The sequence below is a fragment of the Mandrillus leucophaeus genome, unplaced genomic scaffold (genome assembly GCF_000951045.1).
Source record: "Mandrillus leucophaeus isolate KB7577 unplaced genomic scaffold, Mleu.le_1.0 Scaffold307, whole genome shotgun sequence".
Lineage (NCBI taxonomy): Eukaryota > Metazoa > Chordata > Mammalia > Primates > Cercopithecidae > Mandrillus > Mandrillus leucophaeus.
The window spans coordinates 732,876-755,203 of NW_012103221.1; the positions used below are offsets into that span (position 1 = coordinate 732,876).

General features: G+C 38.6%; 1 protein-coding gene across 1 annotated transcript in view; it reads left to right on the forward strand.

The window, feature by feature from the left end:
• The window catches only part of WDPCP (WD repeat containing planar cell polarity effector), a 500,366-nt gene that overhangs the window by 188,141 nt on the left and 289,897 nt on the right, over window positions 1-22,328 (forward strand). Inside the window, exon 10 of the mRNA XM_011987298.1 lies at window positions 12,084-12,693. Within this exon, the coding sequence (XP_011842688.1) occupies window positions 12,084-12,693 (610 nt within the window). The remainder of the gene's footprint in view (window positions 1-12,083; window positions 12,694-22,328) is intronic.

A 22,328-nucleotide genomic window follows, 5' to 3' on the forward strand; every position in this document is an offset into this window, starting at 1 on the left:
TAACGTGGTGAAAATCTGTCTCTACTAAAAATACAAAAATTAGCTGGACATGGTAGCGGGGGCCTGTAATCCCAGCTACTCGGGAGGCTGAGACACGATAATCGTTTGTGGAGGCGGAGGTTGCAGTGAGCTGAGATTGTACCATTGCATTCCAGCCTAGGTGACAGTGAAACTCCGTCTCAAAAAAAAAAATATTTTGGGTGTTAATGCTAATGTCATATCATTATAAGGGTCATATAAACTTGACCCTGTTTGTTCTTGACATTCTACTACCTTCAAAAGATTCCAGCCAAGTGTGGTGGCTTGCGCCTGTAATCCCAGCACTTTGGGAGGCCGAGGCAGGTGGATCACTTGAGGTCGGGAGTTTGAGACCAGCTGGGTCAACATGGCGAAACCCTGTCTCTATTAAAAATACAAAAATTAGCTGGGTGTGGTGGTGTGCACCTGTAATCCCACCTACTCAGGAGGCTGAGGCAGGAGAATCACTTGAACCCGGGAGGCGGAGGTTGCAGTGAATCGAGATTGTACCACTGCACTCCAGCCTGGGTGACACAGCAAGACTCTATCTCATAATAAAAAAAAAAAGAAAGAAAAGAAAAAAAGGAAGAAAAGGTTCCATGCAACAGCATAGGAGCAACTTGGTTTTCCTTTTTATCTTCTATATAAACAGATGCAAAACTAGCAATAATGTTTTGTATTTGTATAATTTTTGTTTTGAGGAGATAATTTAGTTTTTATTTGGTTCATTTTAGGAATTTTTTTCATTTACATTTACAAAGCATTATCTTTATTTTTAGTGCAAATCAATCAATGAAAGAATGAAGCATCTTTATGAGAAGTCAGCTTATTAAGAACTTCCCCTTCCAAACTTTTTCAACCATTCAGAGCAAAGTTACCTATATTATTAGCTACTTGACAAAAAGCACGAGCTTCTTTCTTTTCCACTCCAAAGTTAACAGGCTGTACTGTCATTTGCCCTCTTCTCAGTCCCTTCAGCTTTTTCTCACTCTTCTTTCTTCTGTGGGGCTCCCTCAACCTCACTTAAGGTTCCCAGTGCCCTGTGGTTCCCATTTCCTCTTTCTGATTGTATAAAGGAAAAGCTGATATAGTCATGTAAACTTACTAGTTACCTATGCTTGACAACATGCAGCACGTCTTGCAGCGATCTTGGTTTTTAGAGTCAGACAGACCTGGATTCAAACTGCAACTCTATCACTTATTAGTGGGGACCAAGTGCAATTTATACCATATTTCTGACCCTCAATTTCCTTATCTTTAGAATGCAGATTACAATACCTAACTTTGGGGTATTGAAAATATTAAATAAGACAATGCATGAAAAGTCACACAGTGTCCTATTGTCTTGCTTACTACTATTATTGATGAGATTACTCTTTATCGAAACTTATGCACACTCAAGTATTTTGCTTTGTTTTGTTATAGACAGTCTTGCTCTGTCACCCAGCCTGGAGTGCAGTGCCATGATACCAGCTCACTGTAGCCTCAAACTCCTGTGCTCAAGTGATCCTCCCACCTCAGCCTCCTGAGTACTAGGATTATAGGCACGTGCCACCATGTCTGGCTAATTTTTGAAATTTTTTTGTAGAGACGAGGTCTTGCTAAGTTGCCCAGGCTGGTCTCAAACTCCTGGCCTGAAGCAATTCTCCTGTTTTGGTCCTCCTGAGTACTAGGATTATAGGCACGTGCCACCATGTCTGGCTAATTTTTAAAATTTTTTTGTAGAGACGAGGTCTTGCTAAGTTGCCCAGGTGGGTCTCAAACCCTTGGGCTCAAGTAATCCTCCCGCCTTGGTGTTACAAAGCACTGGGATTATACTAAAGTACTTTTTTTAATCTTCAAACTTTTATGGTATCTTTATGCTGTGCAAGACATTTTCCACCCTTAAATGAGTGTTACCCATCTATCATTACGTGGACAGTTAGTTGAGAAGACAGCAAGTGATCCTCTAGCCTTGACTGGCTTTTAAGGGTAATCTGAGATTGGCAGCTGGGGAAAGGGGGTACATATGTCCATGGTCTTACTCCCCTTTTTATTATTTTCCTGTAACTTATTGGGGTAAAGGTGATATTTGGTTATATGAGTAAGTTCTTTAGTGATGATTTGGGAGATTTTGGTGCACACATCACCCAAGCAGTATACACCTCACCATATTTATAGTCTTTTATCCCTTGCCCCCCTCCCACTCTTTCTCCTAAGTCCTTTGTATCATTCTTAGGCCTTTGCATCTTTATAGCTTAGTTCCCACATATCAGTGAGAACATATGATTTTTGGTTTTCCATTCCTGAGTTGCTTCACTTAGAGTAATAGTCTCCAGTCTCATCCAGGTCACTGCAAATGCTGTTAATTCATTCCTTTTTATGACTGTGTAGTATTCCATCATATATATATGTGTGTGTGTGTGTGTGTATGTATGTATATGTGTGTGTGTGTGTGTGTATCTCACAGTTTCTTTATCCACTCGTTGATTGATGGACATTTGTGTTTATTCCATGATTTTATAATTGTGAATTGTGTTGCTATAAACATGCCTATGCAAGTATCTTCTTAATATAATGACTTCTTTTCCTCTGGGTAGATACCCAGTAGTGGGATTGCTGGATCAAATGGTATTTCTACTTTTAGTTATTTAAGGAATCTCCATGCTGTTTTCCATAGTGGCTGTACTAGTTTACATTCCGAACAGCATTGTAGAAGTGTTCTCTGATCACTGCATCTATGCCAACATCTAGTGTTTTTAAAATTTTTTTATTATGGCCATTCTTGCAGGAGTAAAGTGGTATTGCATTGTGGTTTTGATTTGCATTTCCCTGATCATTAGTGATGTTGAGCATTTTTTCATATGTTTGTTGGCCATTTCTGTATCTTATTTTGAGAACTGTCCATTCCATTCCTGTCCTTAGCCCACTTTTTTTATGGGATTGTTTGTTTTTTCTTATTGGTTTGAGTTCGCTGTAGATTCTAGATACTAATCCTTGGTCAGATGTACAGATTGTGAAGATTTTCTCCTACTGGGTCATCTGTTTACTCTGCTGACTGCTCCTTTTGCCTTGCAAAAGCTCTTTAGTTTAATTAAGTCCCAGTTATTTATCTTTGTTTTTTGTTTTGTTTTGTTTTGTTTTGTTTTGAGATGGAGTCTTGCTCTGTAGCCCAGGCTGGATCTCAGCTCACTGCAAGCTCCACTTCCCAGGTTCACACCATTCTCCTGCCTCAGCCTCCTGAGTAGCTGGGACTACAGGCACCCACCAGCACACCTGGCTAATTTTTTTGTATTTTTAGTAGAGACGGGGTTTCACCATGTTAGCCAGGATGGTCTCGATCTGCTGACCTTGTGATCCACTCGCATCAGCCTTCCAAAGTGCTGGGACTACAGGCTTGAGCTACTGTGCCTGGCCTTATCTTTGTTTTTATTGCATTTGCTTTTGGGTTCTTGGTCATGAAATCTTTGCCTAAGCCAATGTCTAGAGGGGTTTTTCCAACGTTACCTTCTAGAATTTTTATAGTTTCAGGTTTTAGCTTTAAGTCCTTAATCCATCTTGCGTCGATTTTTGTATAAGGTGAGAGATGAGGATCGTTTCATTCTTCTACATGTGGCTAGCCAATTATCCCAGCACCATTTGTTGAATAGGGTGTCCTTTCACCACTGTATGTTTTTGTATGCTTTGTCTAAGATCAGTTGGATCAGTTGGCTGTTAAGTATTTGGGTTTATTTCTGGATTCTTTATTCTGTTCCACTGGCCCGTGTGCCTATTTTTATACCAGTACCATGCTGTTTTGGTGACTGTGGCCTTATAGTATAGTTTGAAATCAAGTAGTGTGATGCCTCCAGATTTGTTCTTTTTGCTTAATCTTGCTTTGGCTATGTGGGTTCTTTTTTGGTTCCATATGAATTTTAGAATTGTTTTTCTAATTCCATGAAGAATGATGGTAGTATTTTGATGGGGATTGGATTTAATTTGTAGATTGCTTTTGGCAGTATGGTCATTTTCACATTGATTCTACCCATCCATGAGCATGGGATGTTTCCATTTGTTTGTGTCATCTATGATTTCTTTCAGCAGTGTTTTATAGTTTTCCTTGTAGAGATCTTTTGACTCCTTGGTTAGGGATATTCCTAAGCTTTTTTTTTTTTTTTTTTGCAGCTATTGTCAAAGGGGTTGAGTTCTTGATTTGATTCTCTGCTTGGATGCTGTTGTATAGAGCTACTGATTTGTGTACATTAATGCAAAAACTTTGCTGAATTCTTTTATCAGTTCTAAGAGCTTTCTGGAGGAGTACTTAGGGTTTTCAAGGTAAACGATCACGTTGTTAGCAAACTGACAGTTTGACTTCCTCTTTACCAATTTGGATGCTCTTTATTTCTTTCTCTTGTCTGACTGCTCTGGCTAGGACTTCCAGTACCGTGTTGAAGAAGAGTGGTGAGAGTGGGCATCCTGTCTTTTTCCAGTTTTCAGAGGGAATACTTTCAACTTTTCCCCATTCAGTATTTTGTTGGCTGTGGGATTGTCATAGATGGCATTTATTACATTGAGGTATGTCCCTTATGTGCCAATTTTGCTGAGAGTTTTAATCATAAAGGGATGCTGGATTCTGTCGAATGCTTTTTCTGCATCTATGGAGATGATCATGTGATTTTTATTTTTAATTCTGTTTTTGTGGTATATCACATTTATTGACTTGTGTATGTTAAACCATCCCTTCATCCCTGTTATGAAACCCACTTGATCATGGTGGATTACTTTTTTGATATGTTGTTGGATTCAGTTAGCTAGTATTTTGTTAAGGAGTTTAGCATCAATGTTCATCAAGGATATTGGTCTGTAGTTTTCTTTTTTGGTTATGTCCTTTCCTGGTTTTGGTAAACGGTGATGCTGGCTTCATAGAATGAATTAGGGAAGGTTCTTCCTTTCTCTATTTTGTGGAGTAGTATCAAAAGGATTGGTACCAATTCTTCTTTGAATATCTGTTAGAATTCTGCTGTGAATCCGTCTGATCCTGGACATTTTTTTGTTGGTAATTTTTAAATTACCATTTCATTCTCACTGCTTGTTATTGTTCTGTGTATCTAATGCTTCCTGACTTAAGCTAGAAGGGTTGTATTTTTCCAGGAATTTTTCCCTCTCTTCTAGGTTTTCTAGTTTATGTGTGTAAAGGTGTTCATCGTAGCCTTGAATGATCTTTTGTATTTCAGTGGTGTCAGTTGTAATATCGCCTTTTTTGTTTATTAGTGAGGTTATTTGGATTTTCTGTCTTCTTTTCTTGGTTAATCTGGCTAATGGTCTATCAATTTTATTTATCTTTTCAAAGCACCAGCTTTTTGTTGTATTTATCTTTTGTATTTTTGTTTAAATTTCATTTAGTTCTGCTTTGATCTTGGTTATTTCCTTTCTTCTGCTGGATTTGGGTTTGGTTTGTTCTTGTTTCTGTAATTCCTTGAGGTGACCTTAGAATGTCAGTTTGTGCTCTTTCAGTCTTTTTGATGTAGGTGTTTAGGGCTATGAACTTTCCTCTTAGCAGCGCCTTTGCTGTATCCAAGAGGTTTTTGTAGGTTGTGTCATTGTCGTTCAGTTATAAGAATTTTTAAATTTCCATCTTGACTTCATTTTTGACCCAATGCTTATTCAGGAGCAGGTTATCAAATTTCCATGTATTTGCAACGTTTCAAAGGTTCCTTTTGGAGTTGATTTTAGTTTTATTCTACTGTGGTCTGAGAGAGTGTTTGATACCATTTCAATTTTCTTCAATTTATTGAGGTTCATTTTATGGACTATCATATGGTTTACCTTGGAGAAGGTTCCATGTGCTGTTGAATAGAATGTGTATTCTGCGGTTGTTGGATGAAATGTTCTGTATGTTAAGTCCATTTGTTCCAAGGTGTAGTTTAAATCCATTTTTTCTTCGTTGACTTTCTGTCTTGATGACCTGTCTAGTGCTGTCAGTGGAGTATTGAAGTCCCCCCCTATTATTGTGTTGCTATCTATCTAATTTCTTAGGTCTGTTAGTAATTGTTTTATAAATTTGAGAGCTCCAGTGTTAGATGCATATATATGTTTAGGATTGTGATATTTTCCTGTTGCACAAGGCCTTTTACCTTTATATAATGTCTCTCTTTGTCTCTTTTAACTGCTGTTGCTTTAAAGTTTGTTTTGTTTAATACAAGAATAGCTATCCCTACTCGCTTTTGGTGTACATTTGCTTGAAATGCCTTTTTCCACCCCTTTACTTTAAGTATATGTGAGTCTGTGTTATGTGTTAAGTGAGTCTCCTGAAGGCAGCAGGTAGTTGGTAAGTAAGTTCTTACCCATTTTGTAGTTCTGTATCTTTTAAGTGGAGCATTTAGGCCGTTTACATTCAATGTTAGTACTGAAATGTGAGGTGCCCTTGTATTCACAGTGCTATTTGTTGCCTGTGTACTTTTGGTTTTTTGCTTATTGTTTTGCTTTATAAGTTGTATTTTTGTTTTATAGGTCCTGTGTCATTTATGGTTTAAAGGTGTTCTGTTTTGATGCGTTTCCAGGATTTGTGTCAAGATTTAGAGCTCCTTTTAGCAGTTCTTGTAGTGGTTGCTTGGTAGTGGCAAATTCTCTTAAGCATTTGTTTGAAAGCAGTCTGAAAAAGATTGTATCTTTCGTTCGTATATGATGCTTAGTTTCAATGGGTACAAAATTCTTGACTGATAATTGTTTTGTTCAAGGAGGCTAAAGATAGGACCCCAGTCCCTTCTAGCTTATAGGGTTTCTGCTGAGAAATCTGCTGTTAATCTGATAGGTTTTCCTTTTTAGGTTACCTGGTGCTTCTGTCTCACAGCTCTTAAAATTCTTTCCTTTGTCTTAACTTTGGATAACCTGATGACAATGTGCCAGGCAATGCTCTTTTTGCGATGAATTTCCAAGGTGTTTTCTGTGCTTCTTGTATTTGAATGTCTAGGTCTCTAGCAATACTGGGGAAGTTTTCCTTGATTATTCCCCCAATTATGTTTTCCAAACTTTTCGAATTCTCTTCTTCTTCAGGAACACCAATTATTCTTAGGTTTGGTCGTTTAACACGATCCCAGACTTCTTGGAGGCTTTGTTCATATTTTCTTATTCTTTTTTCTTTCTCTTTGTTGGAAGACCTTGTCTTCGTGCTCTGAATTTCTTTCTTCTACTTGTTCAATGCTATTGCTGAGACTTTCCAGAGCATTCTGCATTTCTGTCAGTGTTTCCGATGTTTCCTGAATTTTTCATTGTTTTTTTTCTTTAAGCTATCTATTTCCTGGAATATTTCTGCTTTCACTTCTATTGTTCTTTGAATTTCCTTGCATTGGGATTCACGTTTCTCTGGTCCCTCCCTGATTAGCTGAATAACTAGCTTCTTGAATTCTTTTTCAGGTAAACCGGGGATTTCTTCTTGGTTTGGATCCATTGCTGGTGAACTAGTGTGATCTTTTGGGGGTCCTAAAGAGCCTTGTTTTGTCCTGTTATCAGAGTTCGTTTTCTGGTTTCTTCTCATTTAGGTAGGCTCTGTCAGAGGGAAGGTCTAGGGTTGAAGGCTGTTGTTCAGATTCTTTTGTCCCTCTGGGTGTTCTCTTAATGTAGAACTCTTCCCCTTTTCCTATGGATGTGGCTTCCTGTGAGCCAAACTGCAGTGATTGTTGTCTCTCTTCTGGGTCTAGCCACCCAGGAAGTCTACCTGGCTCCAGTCTGGTAGTGGGGGTTGTCTGCACAGAGTCCTATGATGTGAACTATCTGTGGGTCTCTCAGCTGTGAATACCAGTGCCTGTTCTGGTGGAGGTGATGGGGGATGCAGTGGACTTTGTGAGAGTTCTTAGCTTTGGTGGTTTAATGCTTTATTTTTGTGGTCACTGGCCTCCTGCGGGGAGGTGGCACTTTCCAGAGAGCATCAGCTATGGTAGTATGGAGAGGGACCGGCGGTGAGCAGGGCCCTAGAACTCCCAAGATTATATGCCCTTTGTCTTCCACTACCAGGGTGGGTAGGGAAGGACCATCAGGTGGGAGCAGGGCTAGGTGTGTCTGAGCTCAGACTCTCCTTGGGTGGGTGTTGCTGCGGCTGCTGTGGGGGATGGGGGTAAGATTCCCAGGTCACTGGATTTGTGTACCTAGGAGGATTATGACTGCTTCTGCTGAGTCATGCAGGTTGTCAGGGAAGTGGGGGAGAGCCGGCAATCACGGGCCTTACCCAGTTCCCACACAAACCAAAGGGCCCGTCTCACTCTCACTGTGCCCCACACAACAGTCCCAAGTCTGTGTCCAGGCAGTGAGCGAGCAGGGCTTGAAAACTTGCCCTAGGCTACCTGCCTCCTAGCTGCGAAAGAAAAGGGCTTGTGTCTTTCCCTTGCCTGTGGAGTTTGCATCCCAGATTTGCACCCTCCCCCAAGTTCTGTCCAGGAGGCTTCTTGTCCCATTCAAATTGTTACACAGTCCAGCTACAGATTTCCTTCTCCCTGTGGAGTTTTACCCCCCTTTCTTCTGGCCACCGCGTCGATGGATCCCTGTGGTGCCAGATAGGAATGGCCTGCTTGGGGACACAGTGAGCTCCCAGGGCCTTTCTGCTGTTTCCACTACCCCTGTATTTTGCTCCGCTCTCTAAATTGTCTCAGCTCCAGTTAAGGTCGGAAACCTTTCCTGCAAACAGACCTTCAGTTTCTCCATTTGGTGGGTGTGTTCAGGAGAGGAGGCTCTCCCTTTCCCACTTCCGCAGTTGGGGCACTCACAGTATTTGGGGTGTCTCCTGGGTCCTGCAGGAACAGTCTGCTTCCTTCAGAGAGTCTGTGGCTCTTCTTGGGATTACTGGTTTGTTCTTGCAGTCTCTCTGTGCTAAAATTCACAGTGCGAGCCTCCACACACTGCTTTGTCTGGAGCTGCACTCTAGACCTGCCTCCCATCCACCTCCACTTTTTACCTTTTTTCTTGGTGAAATTACAGAGCCTAGTAGAGAGCGTCTCACAAACTGGAAACAAGGAGGCCTAGGACCCTTTTTTCTGGATCATGAACATAACTTGTTCAAGTCCAAGACTGCCATCTGTTTGTGCCCCTTTTTTTAGGCTGCCCCTTTGTGAGTACAGGCCCTACTCAGCATCACCTGGCCTTTCAATCATCTGCCCTAAGGCTTTCTTTGCAAATCTTTAAGCTTTCTGGAAGTATGATATTTCAACCAGCATTACAATTTTCTTTTAATTCATAGTATAAGAAACTTCCTACCAGCACAGTTTTTGGCTAGCTGCTACGCAGGTACAAAAAAGTGTAAAATATGTAAGACAGATTTTTTTTTTTTTAAAGATGCCATCAAGCTAGAAGGAATCCAAGAAACGAGGATACTTTTGGTGTAGCATATATGTAAGTATGGTTAGTTAAGTATGGTTGGTAGGACAGAGTGTGTAGGTGAAGATTGTGGAATTCAGGCAAAAGACATGAATGAACTTATATAGCAGGGAAAATTGGGACAGGTTTTAGTTTGAACTTGGAGTAGGAGTCCCAGAGGGGAGACTGTAGGAGATAATATTGGAATTTGCAAAACAGATCATGTCCCTCCTTTGTTCAAAACTTACAGCTTCTCATCTTATTTAGAGAAAAAGTCAAAGTCCCTAGTGGCCTACAAGCTACCACACAATATCCTCCCTGTGCCTCAATTCCCATTTCCCATGACTTTCTTCCTTGCTTCTCCTTCTCTAGCTATATTAGTCTCCTTGATCTGGCCAATATAGATTCCACCTCAGAGCTTGTTTCCTCTGCTTGAAGCTCTCCTTTCCCACATGGCTGCATGGCTCACGCCTCTTTCAGGTCACCTTTATCAGACAGGTCTTTCTTGATCTCTATCACACCCTGAGCCCCACTCCTGCCACTCCCTATTCCCTGTACTTTGCTTTATTTTATTATATAGTGTTTAGGTTATCTATATGCTTTTATTATTATTGCCTTTGTTTTTGCTATTAGGGTATGATGGTATGTGGAAAGTGCTACCCCCAAATACGGCATTTTTGGCATACTGAATATTTAAAGCTGAAGGAAATTGAGAAAACCACAGGAGCAGAAAGGTCCCTTTGTCTTTGTCATTCTCTTTCTCTGACCTCCTTCCACCTTTCTCCCCTGAAGCCATGAAAATAATTCTCTGACCTAAAAGTAGATCATAAGAGCCTCATGTGATAAGTGTCTGCCCTATACCTGGTGGAAAGGAATGAGTACACAGAGACCCAGAGAAAAATCTGAACAAATAGGACTTGCTAAGTTCCCCTCAGTACATTAGGTCATACCTGCTTTTTGTCCACTCATACTTCTACATGACTATCCATTCTTCATCAAACCTAAGCATAAAATAGACAGTTTTCCCTGGTCTTTGGGTCTTCATTTCTGAAGGCACTTGTGTTGTGTAAAACTTTGGTTACATAAAATTGTTAAGCTTTTCTTTTATTTATCTGTCTTTAGATATAGGAGTGTCAGCTATGAACCTTGTGACAGGAGGAAAATATATTACTTTTTCTCCCTTACAAGTGTATGCCCCTGATTGAGGGGATTTTATGTACTGCTGTATCCCTAGCCCCCAGAACCAGTGCCTGGCACATGGCTCGTATTCAAATATTTATTGGACAAAAAAGAAAATGACTGCAGCAAAAAGAGAGTGAGGGAGGGAAGGAATTGGATATGGATCCTATGGTGGTTTAGTTCCAGGCAAAGGAATACAAATTTAACATACTAGTCAGTGGGTAACCATTGAAGGATTTGAAGATGGGAGTAAAGGCAAAAGCATTTCGTTTAGGAAGATTAATTTGGTGAAAAGGTGTAGGATGGATTTTTTTTAAGTCACATCAACTCCCCGCCCCTTCCCAATCCAGCACTCTGCCACACAGCTGTATGTGCTTTTTTAAGAAATGACTTTTAATCTTGAAATAGTTTGACTCACATGAAATTTCTAAACAGTACAGTAAATGCTCTTTCTGTTCTTTCCCCGCAGTTTCCCCAGTGACATTTACATTACTGCAATACACTGTCAAATACAGGAAAATGACCTTGTTACTATTCTGTTAATTCAGGTGCAGACCTTAGACAGATTTCATCAGATTTTAGTGCACCTTTTTTGGGGGATATACAGTTCTATAAAATTTTAACATGTGTAGATATATGTTATTTAATATTTCTGGGTCTGACCTTCTTTAATACCACTCTCCTGGTTCTTGTACTCGCATCATTTACATATGAATAAAGTGAACGGCCTATTGTTTTCTTTGATGTTCTTCTGCACTGTGTTCCATGTTGGTAGATAGGTTCCAGGACCAACCCCCAACACACACACACACACACACACACACACACACACACAACCAAAATCTGCATTGTTTGAAAAACATCCACTTGTAAGTGGACCCTACAGTTCAAACTCATATTGTTCAAGGACCGACTATATATACTAGGTCTTAATTTTTTAATGTTTATTTTAAAACTAGTACATTACATTATTTCTTTCTATTGGTCACTTGTCTACTTAGAATTCCTTTATATCCTTTCTGATAGTAAAATATTTCTACAAGATTGTTAACAGGGTTCTAAAGTTTTTTCCTTTGTCTACCCAGCCCTACTAATTAGAAATATATTTCTTATTAGTAATTTACCAATAATTTCAGAATTGACAAGGGTGGTAGGTTGAAGGAGATTAATCATTTTAAAGTCCAACTTTGTGTTGGTAAGTTCTTGTTCATTCTTTTCAAGATATTCTGCTAACCATATTATTTTACTAAAAGCTGACTTTCTTAGTTTTTATATACTGTGGGACATATTTAAAGTGATTTACAGGCCTTCCAAAACAAATTGTTAAAGTTAAAATCTTATAGTTTAATTCTTGCAACTGTGCTATATGTATATTTTTATTTTTTTAAGACAGCATCTCACTGTGTCACTATATATACATGCTGTATATGAGATAGACGTGCTATATATACTTTATATATTTATATGTTGCTGATGTTTAAGCTAGTAATTTATGTTCTTTATAGGTTTCTGAATAAATATGCAGGCCTAGGTGTGAAGTTGAAGAAAAACCAAAGTCTATCTGAATGTACTTGATTTCTTAACAGGTTCTGAGTTCTGTCCGCACAGAATGGGACCCACTGGATGTTCACTTTGGCACCAAACAGCCTTATCAGCTGTTCACAGTGGAGCACTCCATCAGTGTAGACAAAGAGCCCATGGCTGACAGCTGCATCTATGAATGCATTCGGAATAAAATCCAGTGTGTGTCAGTCACCAGAATACCACTGAAATCAAAGGCCATCAGCTGCTGCAGGAATGTTACTGAAGACAAACTGATTCTGGGCTGTGAAGATTCTTCACTAATTCTGTATGAAACTCACCGCAGAGTGACTCTCTTAGCACAGACTGAACTTTTGCCTTCATTAATAAGCTGCCACCCAAGTGGTGCCATTCTACTAGCTGGCAGCAACCAAGGGGAGTTGCAAATTTTTGATATGGCTCTATCCCCTATTAACATCCAACTATTGGCTGAAGACCGCTTACCCAGGGAGACTCTGCAATTCAATAAATTATTTGATGCCTCCAGCAGTCTTGTTCAAATGCAATGGATAGCTCCTCAGGTTGCTTCTCAGAAGGGTGAAGGTAGTGATGTCTATGATCTCCTCTTCCTCAGGTTTGAAAGAGGACCTTTGGGTGTGCTGTTGTTTAAACTAGGTAAGTCAAGGAAAGTGATGAGTAAGTAAAGTGTTTATGATAGTGACATAATTAAGACAATAAAACTATTCTTAGAATGTAGATTTTTCTATTTGTCATCCCATAAATATGGTTGCCTTTCAAATATCCCTATAGTTTCCTTTTGTGGATGACTTTCTAACTGCCAAAGGAACAATGGATATTGAATAATTTGGAAATTGCACTAATTGTCAATCATGATGCTTCAAAAGCCCCTTTACATTTGATACTCTCTAAAATAAACTACACTACTAAATAATTCCTTAAGAAACAGACATGTGAATATTTTTAAAAGGACTTACTTTGTCCATTGAAAAATTCTGTGTTTGTAGGAATGGAATAATTTTTCTATAAAAATTATTTTAGATTATTGGTGTCTGTTGCTTCCCAGACTGGAATTGTGGGAAGCAAGTGTTTTAAAAGAAAAGAAATCAGATATTTAGTTAGAATTTGCTGAAGATACCTGTATAATTTTGTTTTAGTTTCTCTTTTGGATAAAAATATTCAAAAGGATAGATATTTTTATAGATGTTGATAAGTTAATATCTATAAAATTATATATTAATGTAGCCCGTTTCAACCAAGAGACTTTTTTTTTAACTTTTATTTAGGTTTGTGGGTACACATGCAGGTTTGTTATATAAGTAAATGTGTCATGGGGGTTTGTTGTACATATTATTTCATCACACAGGTATTAAGCCCAGTACCCAATAGTTATCTTTTCTGCTCCTCTCCCTCCTCCCATCCTCCTCCCTCAAGTAGACCCCAGTGTCTGTTTTTTTTCTTCTTTGTGTTCATAAGTTCTTATCATTTAGCTCCCTCTTACAAGTGAGAACATGCGGTATTTGGTTTTCTGTTTCTGCGTTAGTTTGCTAAGGATAATGGCCTTCAGCGCCGTCCATGTTCCTGCAAAAGACATTATCTCATTCTTTTTAATGGCTGCATAGTATTCCACAGTGTACCACATTTTCTTTATCCAATCTGTGATTGATGGGCATTTAGGTTGATTTCATGTCTTTACTATTGTGAATGGTGCTGCAACAAACATTTGTGTGCATGTATCTTTATGGCAGAATGATTTATATTCCTCTGGGTATATATCCAATAATTCCTAGGTCAAGTAATAGTTCTGCTTTTAGCTCTTTGAGGAATTGCTGTATTGCTTTCCACAATGATTGAACTAATTTACACTCCCCCCTCACAGTGCATAAGCGTTCCCTTTTCTCCACAACCTTGCCACCATCTGTTATTTTTTTTACTCTTTAATAATAGCCATTCTGACTGGTGTGAGATGGTATCTCATTGTGGTTTTGGTTTGCATTTCTCTAATAATCACTGAGCTTTTTTTCATATGCTTCTTGGCTGCATATATGTCTTCTTTTGAGAAGTGTCTGTTCATGTCCTTTGCCCACTTTTATTTTTATTTTTATTTTACTTTAAGTTTCAGGATACATGTGCAGAACGTGCAAGTTTGTTACGTAGGTATATATGTGCCATGGCGGTCTGCTACACCTATCAACCTGTCATCTAGGTTGTAAGCCTTGTGTGCATTAGGTATTTGTCCTAATGCTCTCCCTCTCCTTGCCCCCCACCCCCAGCAGGCCCTTGTGTGTGTTGTTCCCCTCCCTGTGTCCATGTATTCTCATTGTTCAACTCACACTTATGAATGAGAAAATGTGATGTTTGGTTTTGTGTTCCTGTGTTAGTTTGCTGAGGATGATGGCTTCCAGCTTCATCCATGTCCTGGCAAAGGACATGATCTCATTCTTTTTTATGGCTGCATAGTATTCCGTGGTATATATGTACCACATTTTCTTTATTCAGTCTATTATTGATGGGCATTTTGTTGGTTCCATGTCTTTGCTATCATAAATAGTTCTCTAATAAACATACGTGTACATGTGTCTTTATAGTAGAATGATTTATATTCCTCTGGGTATATACTCAGTAATGGGATTGCTGGGTAAAATGGTATCTCTGGTTCTAGATCCTTGAGGAATGGCCACACTGTCTTCCACAATGGTTGAATTAATTTACATGCCCACCAACAGTGTAAAAGTGTTCCTATTTCTCCACAGCCTCGCCAGAATCTATTGTTTCTTGTTTTTTGTTTGTTTGTTTGTTTTTTTGTTTGTTTTTTTTTTTAGGCGGAGTCTCACTCTGTCACCCAGGCTGGAGTGCAGTGGCATCATCTCAGCTCATGGCAACCTCCATCTCCTGGGTTCAAGCGATTCTCCTGCCTCAGCCCCCTGAGTAGCTGGTTTTACAGGCATGTGCCACCATGCGCGGCTAATTTTTGTATTTTTAGCAGAGACAGAGTTTCACCATGTTGCCCAGGCTGGTCTCAAACCAACCTCAAGTGGTCTTGAGCTAGTCTCAAATCCTGACCTCAAGTGATCTGCCTGCCTCAGTCTCCCAAAGTACTGGGATTATAGGTGTGAGCCACCGCACCTGGCCTCTTGACTTTCTAAATAATCGCCATTCTGACTGGTGTGAGATGTATCTCATTGTGGTTTTGATTTGCATTTCTCTAATGATCAGTGATGATGAGCTTTTTTTCATACGTTTGTTGGCTGCATAAATGTCTTCTTTTGAGAAGTATCTGTTCTTTGCCCACTTTTTGATGGGGTTGTTTGTTTTGTTCTTGTAAATTTGTTTAAGTTCCTTATAGATTCTGGATATTAGCCCTTTGTCAGATGGGTAGATTTCAAAAATTTTCTCCCATTCTGTAGGTTGCCTGTTCACTCTGATGGTAGTTTTTTTTTGCTGTGCAAAGGCTCTTTAGTTTAATTAGATCCCAATTGTCAAATTTGGCTTTTGTTGCAATTGCTTTTGGTGTTTTCATCATGAAGTCTTTGCTTATGCCTGTGTCCTGAATGGTATTACCTAGGTTTTCTTCTTGGATTTTTATGATTTTGGGTTTTACATTTAAGTCCTTTATCCATCTTGAGTTAATTTTTGTGTAAGGTGTAAGAAAGGGGTCAGTTTCAGTTTTCTGCATACGGCTAGCCAGTTTTCCCAGCACCATGTATTAAATAGGGGATCCTTTCCCCATTGCTTGTTTTTGTGTCAGGTTTGTTGAAGGTCAGATGGTTATAGACATGTGGTGTTATTTCTGAGGTGTCTGTTCTTTCTGTTCCATTGGTCTATATATCTGTTTTGGTACCAGTACCATGCTATTATGGTTACTGTAGCCTTGTAGTATAGTTTGAAGTCAGGTAGTGTGATGCCTACAGTGTGTTCTTTTTGCTTAAGATTCTCTTGGCTATATAGGTTGCTTTTGGGTTCCATATGAAATTTAAAGTAATTTTTTCTAATTCTGTGAAGAATGTCAATGGTAGTTTTATGGGAATAGCATTAACTCTATAAATTACTTTGGCTTTGCCCACTTTTTAATGGGTTTGTTTGTTTTTCTCTTGTAAATTTGTTTAAGTTCCTTATTGATGCTGGATATTAGACCTTTGTCAGATACACAGTTTGCAAATATTTTCTCACGTTCTGTAGGTTGTCTGTTTACCCTCTTCAGTTTCTTTTGTTGCAATTACTTTTGGCATCCTTGTCATGAAATCTTTGCCTATTGTCCAGGATGGTATTGCCTAGCTGTCTTCCAGGGTTTCTATACTTTTGGGTTTTACATTTAAGTCTTTAATCCATTTCAAGTTGATTTTTATGTATCAACCAAGAGACTTTAAAATAAAATTTTATTATGATGATTCACTTGCCTATTATAGCTTTGCATTACTAGCTACGCCCGGAAATATATGATATACTTTAGGTAGATTTCTACAATTTAATATTCTTGAGAGAACTGCATTTAGGTGTAAAAAAAAATTTTTAATTAATGTACATTATGGCTACTTGAAAACATAGAAAGGTAAATACATTTTAAAATCTTTTATGGAATTTGGCTCTGTGGTACAAAGTTAGGTTTTTAAAGACATTGTAGTGTTTGTTAAATAGCTTTCAATTTACTTTGTTTTTTCATGAATCTGCTTGTCTCTGAAGTTCAATACATGAAATAAATCTAGTGAACATGATTTGATTAACCTGAAAGATATAATGCATACAACGTGAGACCTATGTTCTTTTCACATAATAAAAATGCAGCTAAATCTATTCATAATGTTAATATTGTTTAAGAAAAAAATGTTTGGAGTCTCATTTATTATGAGATAATCCAGTTATACTTTGCCCAACTACATGTTTAACAGTTGTATGTCTCCATACACAACACTAATTAAAGTGGATGTTTGATGTTTTGCGTGTCTGTTAAAACACACACACACGCATGCACTCATGCTCTCTCTTTCTCACGCACTCTCTCTCTCTTCCTGCCCCCCGCCCTTCTTCCTCTCTCTCTCTCAATCTCTCCTTTCACCCTCTAAATTACCCAGTTACCTGTCAAACAGAAGGCTTTCTGCCCATGTACACCTAGCTTTTCTTCAGCCCTCCCTTGTGGGCCTACTCACAACAGCTTTGCAAAAAGCACAGCTTTCTCTTCCTATCTCTAGCACATTTGCCTTCTTACTAAAGTAAACAGGCTCTCAGTGTAGGGATTTAGAGGGCTTCCTGCTAATTGCCAGCTTGTAAACTTAATTGGACTGTCTCCCTGGGCACTGTTCCTAAATCAATTAGGCAATGAGTTGGCTGTCACCTCTTTTTCCCAAGAAGGTCTCTTGGAAGAGAATTATCCAATAGAAGTCAAGCATTCAAATGAAAAGGTGATAACTTTTGCAACTGACATTTATCATTTAAATTTTACTTTCAATATGATTCTTAAGTTTTATAGAATAGGGAAAAATTGTACAGTCTTATAGGCTCTTTAAAAGATCAAAATGTGGAATTTCCAAGGATTTTTTAAGGTTTTGTTTCTCATTTTTAATTTATAAGATTAATATTTATTACAAATTATTTTTCCTGGGAAGAGTAGATTCCTTGAAATAGAAGATTCCAACTAGCAGATTTTTTAAAGAAAACCCAGTATAAAGAACAGATTTTTCTTATGATCTGCTACTAAATACATCCAAAAAAATTAATATACTTCTTGAATTTGTCAGTGCTGATTCTGGGCATCCATGTGGAGTTTTCATGTATAATTCAAGTTACTGCATATATAAACAGGTAGTTGCATGTGCAGTTTCCCCACTAGGGAGCATTTATGAGATTTTTTTTTCAGATGCTTGTTATGCAAGCCTTTGGAAAATTTGACATGAAAGGTGTAGCTTACAATTTAAAATTGTAAAGATAGATCATGGATCGTAGTTTAAAATAGAATGCTTTCATATGTAAACGTGACAGTGCCTAATGCCAATATGCTAAGATATTTGGAGTTAGACTCTTAGATTAGGTCAGTTAGTGTAATGTTGAAGGAACACTGCTCGAAGGCTAGAGCTTCCACTTCTTAATCCTTACAATGATCACACAAATGTGTTGGGCATTAAAAGTCCATCATTCTTGTTATTAGAAGAATTCAAAGATTATGTCTTCCTTAGGAGGTAATTAGAAGTGTCATTACATGGAAGCCAAGAAATGTTGTTTTATAGAAAGAATATGTATTCAGAATCTCTTTATGTGACAATAATTATAACATATTTCTTCATATATAGACTGAGATTATTTTTAAAAAGTGGAGGCCCTAATTATACTATTAAGATATTAAAGCTTTTCCATTCTCATCAGTACCTTTTCCAAGCTTCACTGCTCTCCTTAAACTCACATTATCAGCTCCCTATTCCTCTCAACAGAGCATCTCACCAAAATTTTGTCAGTTCATTAAGTTTATCTGCTTCTTACCATGTACCCACCCAACCATTTATCAATACGCACATGAATCTTTCCCTCTCAGTTCAGTGAAAAAGGATCCCTTCCTCTTGTCCAAGACTAGTGCCACCACTATTTTCTCTGTAGATCCCATAACATTCCCTTTGACACCTTTACTTTGTCACCCTCCCCGGCCCCATCTATCTTGGAACAGCAGCAGATAAACAGGCCCAAGCTACACCATAAAAACAGACTGACAAAACTCTTCCTTAAAATGGTTTCCCCTCTGTTACTGATCTAATATTCACCTTTGTTTCATAGCCAAACTCACTGAAATAATACTGAACATTGCCTTTTCTCTGCTTCTTCACTTCTCACTCCTCAGAACACTGCGCTCTGGCTGTATCTTCAGCGGTCTCTTGGAACTGCTCTTGGAAAAGTCCCCAGTGACTTCATACTTGATAAATACATTTGTCTTACGTTGTTTGATAACTTTGCAGCATTTGATGGTTGCTGACCACTTCCACTATCACAGAACCCTCATCAAACAGCCTTCTATGACCCCAAATGCAACTTTCTGTCACTTTTTTATACTCTTCTTCTGCTTACTTACGAAAATGTTGGGGCCATCCAGGGTTCCGTTTTTAGCCTTCACTTTGTGCAGGTTGAGACTCTATTTTCAGTTTTGTTATCTGATCTCTGACTCCAGCCCAGACCATTCCTGACTCCACATCCACATATTCATCTGGCTTACTGAATACCTTCTCTTGGATGTGCATGTGTGCCTCAGACTCATTATGTGCAGACATGAAGTCATCTTTTTTCTCTCCAGACCTGCTTTTCCTCTTGTATTCTTCTTTTTGGTGAATGGTACAATTATTCAGATGGAATGTATAAGTCAAAAGTCATTCTAGAATCCTCCCTCACTCCCAATGCCACATCCAATTAGTGACCAAATCCTATCAATTTGGCCTTCTAAATATAGCCGAAATATCTCATTCAATTCAGCCTCACTGTCATTGCTTTAATCTAGACCTTCTCTATTTTACCATGATCAAGCAGAGGCCCTGTATCTATATTCTTCTGCCTTCCAGTCTTCTCATCCTACTCCCCAATTAATCCCCTGAGTGCTATCCTAGTGATCCTTCTAACAGTACAGATTTGGTCATGGATTCTCCAGTTTGAAATACTTAATGTCTTTTATGGGAACATGGATGGAGCTGGAGGCTGTTATACTTAGCAAACAAATGCAGGAACAGGAAACCAAATACTGCACGTTCTTACTTATAAGTAGGAGCTAAATGCTGATAACTGATGAGCACAAACAAATGAACAGCAAACACTGGGGTCTACTTGAGGGTGGAGTTTGGGAGGAGGGAGAGAAGCAGAAAAGGTAACTAGTGGGTACTGAACCTAATACCTGGGTGATGAAATAGTCTGTCCAACAAGCCCCCATGATAGGAGTTTACCTGTGTAACAAACCTTCACATGTAGCCCAAAGCTAAAATAAAAGTTAAAAAAAGAAAAAAAAAAAAGAAATACTTCAGTGGTTGATAAGCCCTTTCCTGCCACTTGGTCTTTATCTCCCCAGCTGAGTTGCACTGCTGTAGCGTCCCAGCCATGGTGTGTGCTCTCACACTCACTCCTTCCATGTTGTGATGATAGTATTCCATTTGCCTGGAGTATCCCCACGATGCCCTCATAGAGTCTGCAAAGTTGGGAAAAGGTTAAATGTTCAAGTGATGATGTTAAACAAGAGGTAAAGCTAACATCTTCACTCTCATAGAACTTTGAAAATTACAGGCAACCTGTGTATGTGTGTGTATGTCTGTCTGTCTCTCTTTCTAAAAAATAAACAGTATGATTTTTCTCTTAGAAATTTTGTACAAAGCAATTTTCCTCAAGAGTTATTTTCAAATAGTTATTTTAACATTATACTTTACCCAAGTGGTATTAGGTAATTTATTGCTGAAAGTGCTAGACACTTTGTTAGATGCCTAGTCATCTTAAAATTGGATCTCATATCATTTAAAATGAACTTTTATTCTAAACAACATTCTACTTTCTTCAAACTAGAGTGATGATGAATTTTTAAATCAAGTTTATTGAGGTATAATTTACATAAATAAAATGCAAACATTTAAAATGTACAGTTAAGGCCAGGCGCGGTGGCTCACACCTGTAATCCCAGCACTTTAGGAGGCCGAGGTGGGTGGATCACCTGAGGTCAGGAGTTCGAGACCAGACTTACCAACATGGTGAAACCCTGTCACTACTAAAAATACAAAAAAATTACCTGGGTACGGTGGCACATGCCTGTAATCCCAGCTACTCAGAAGGCTGAGACAGGAGAACTGTTTGAACCCAGGAGGCAGAGGATGCAGTGAGCCGAAATTGCACCATTGCACTCCAGCCTGGGCAGCAAGAGCGTAACTCCTTCTCAAAACAACAACAACAACAACAACAAACTACGGTTCAATGAGTTTTAGCAAATGTATATACCCTCATGATTACCACCACAATCATAATATGGAACATTTCCATTATCCCAAAAAATTCTCTCAAGGCCCTTTTCAGTTAATTCCCACCTCTCTGGAAGCTGATAAGTATTGATACGCTTTCCATTATTATAGATTATATTTGCTCATGTCCTTTGCAGCAACATGGATGGATCTAGAGGCCATTATCCTAAGTGAAATGGCCTATAAAACAAAGTCAAAAACTGCACATTCTCATTTATAGGTGGGAGCTAAACAGTGGGTACACATGGACATACAGAGTGGCATAATAGACACTGGAGACTCCAAAAGGTGGGAGGGTGGGAGAGGGGTGGGGGATGAAATACTGCCTATTGAGTACAATGTTCACTATTTGGGTGATCGGTACATTAAAAGCCTCAACTTCATCAATGCAATATATCCATGTAACACAACTGCACTTGTATCCCTAAATCTATAAAAAACATTTTTTTAGATAAAAAGATAGATTAGATTTGCCTTTTCTAGAGTTTCATAGAAATGGGATCATGTAGTAGGTACTCTTGTGTCTTGGTACTTTCACTCGGCATTATTCTGTGAGAATCTTCGATGTTAGTGTGTATTTTTGTATTTTGTTTGTTTGTTTGTTTATCTTACTGAGAGGTAGTTCATTATGTCAATACACCACAATTTTTTTAACTTTTATTTTTAGGTTCAGAGGTACATGTACAGGTTTATTTTATAGGTACATTTCATGTCTTGGGGGTTTGGTGTTTTGATTATTTCATCACCCAGGTAATAAGTACAGTATTCGATAGGCAGTTTTTCGATACTTACCATCCTCCCACCCTCCACCCTCAACTAGGCCCTGTTGTCTATTGTTCCCTTCTTAGTGTCTGTAAGTACTCAATGTTTAGCTCCCACTTATAAGTGAGAAATGTGGCATTTGGTTTTCTATTCCTGTGTTATTTCATTTAGGATAATGGCCTCCAGCTGCATCCATCTTGCTGCAAAGCATACAATCTCATTCTGTTTTATGGCTATGTAGTATTACATGGTGTATATGTACCACATTTTCTTTATCCAGTCTACTGTTGATGGGTATTTGGTTTGATTCCAAGTTTTTGCTATTGTGAATAATGCTGTGACAAACATACGTGTGCATGTGTCTTTATAGTAGAACAATTTATATTTCTTTGAGTATATACCCCTGTAATGAGATTGTTGGGTTGAATGGCAACTCTGTTTCAAGTTCTTTGAGAAATGACTAAACTGCTTTCTATGATGTCTGAACTAATTTACATTCCCACTAGCAGTGTATAAGCGTTCTCTTTTCTCTGCACCCTCACCAGCATCTGTTTTTTTTTTTTTTTTAAACTT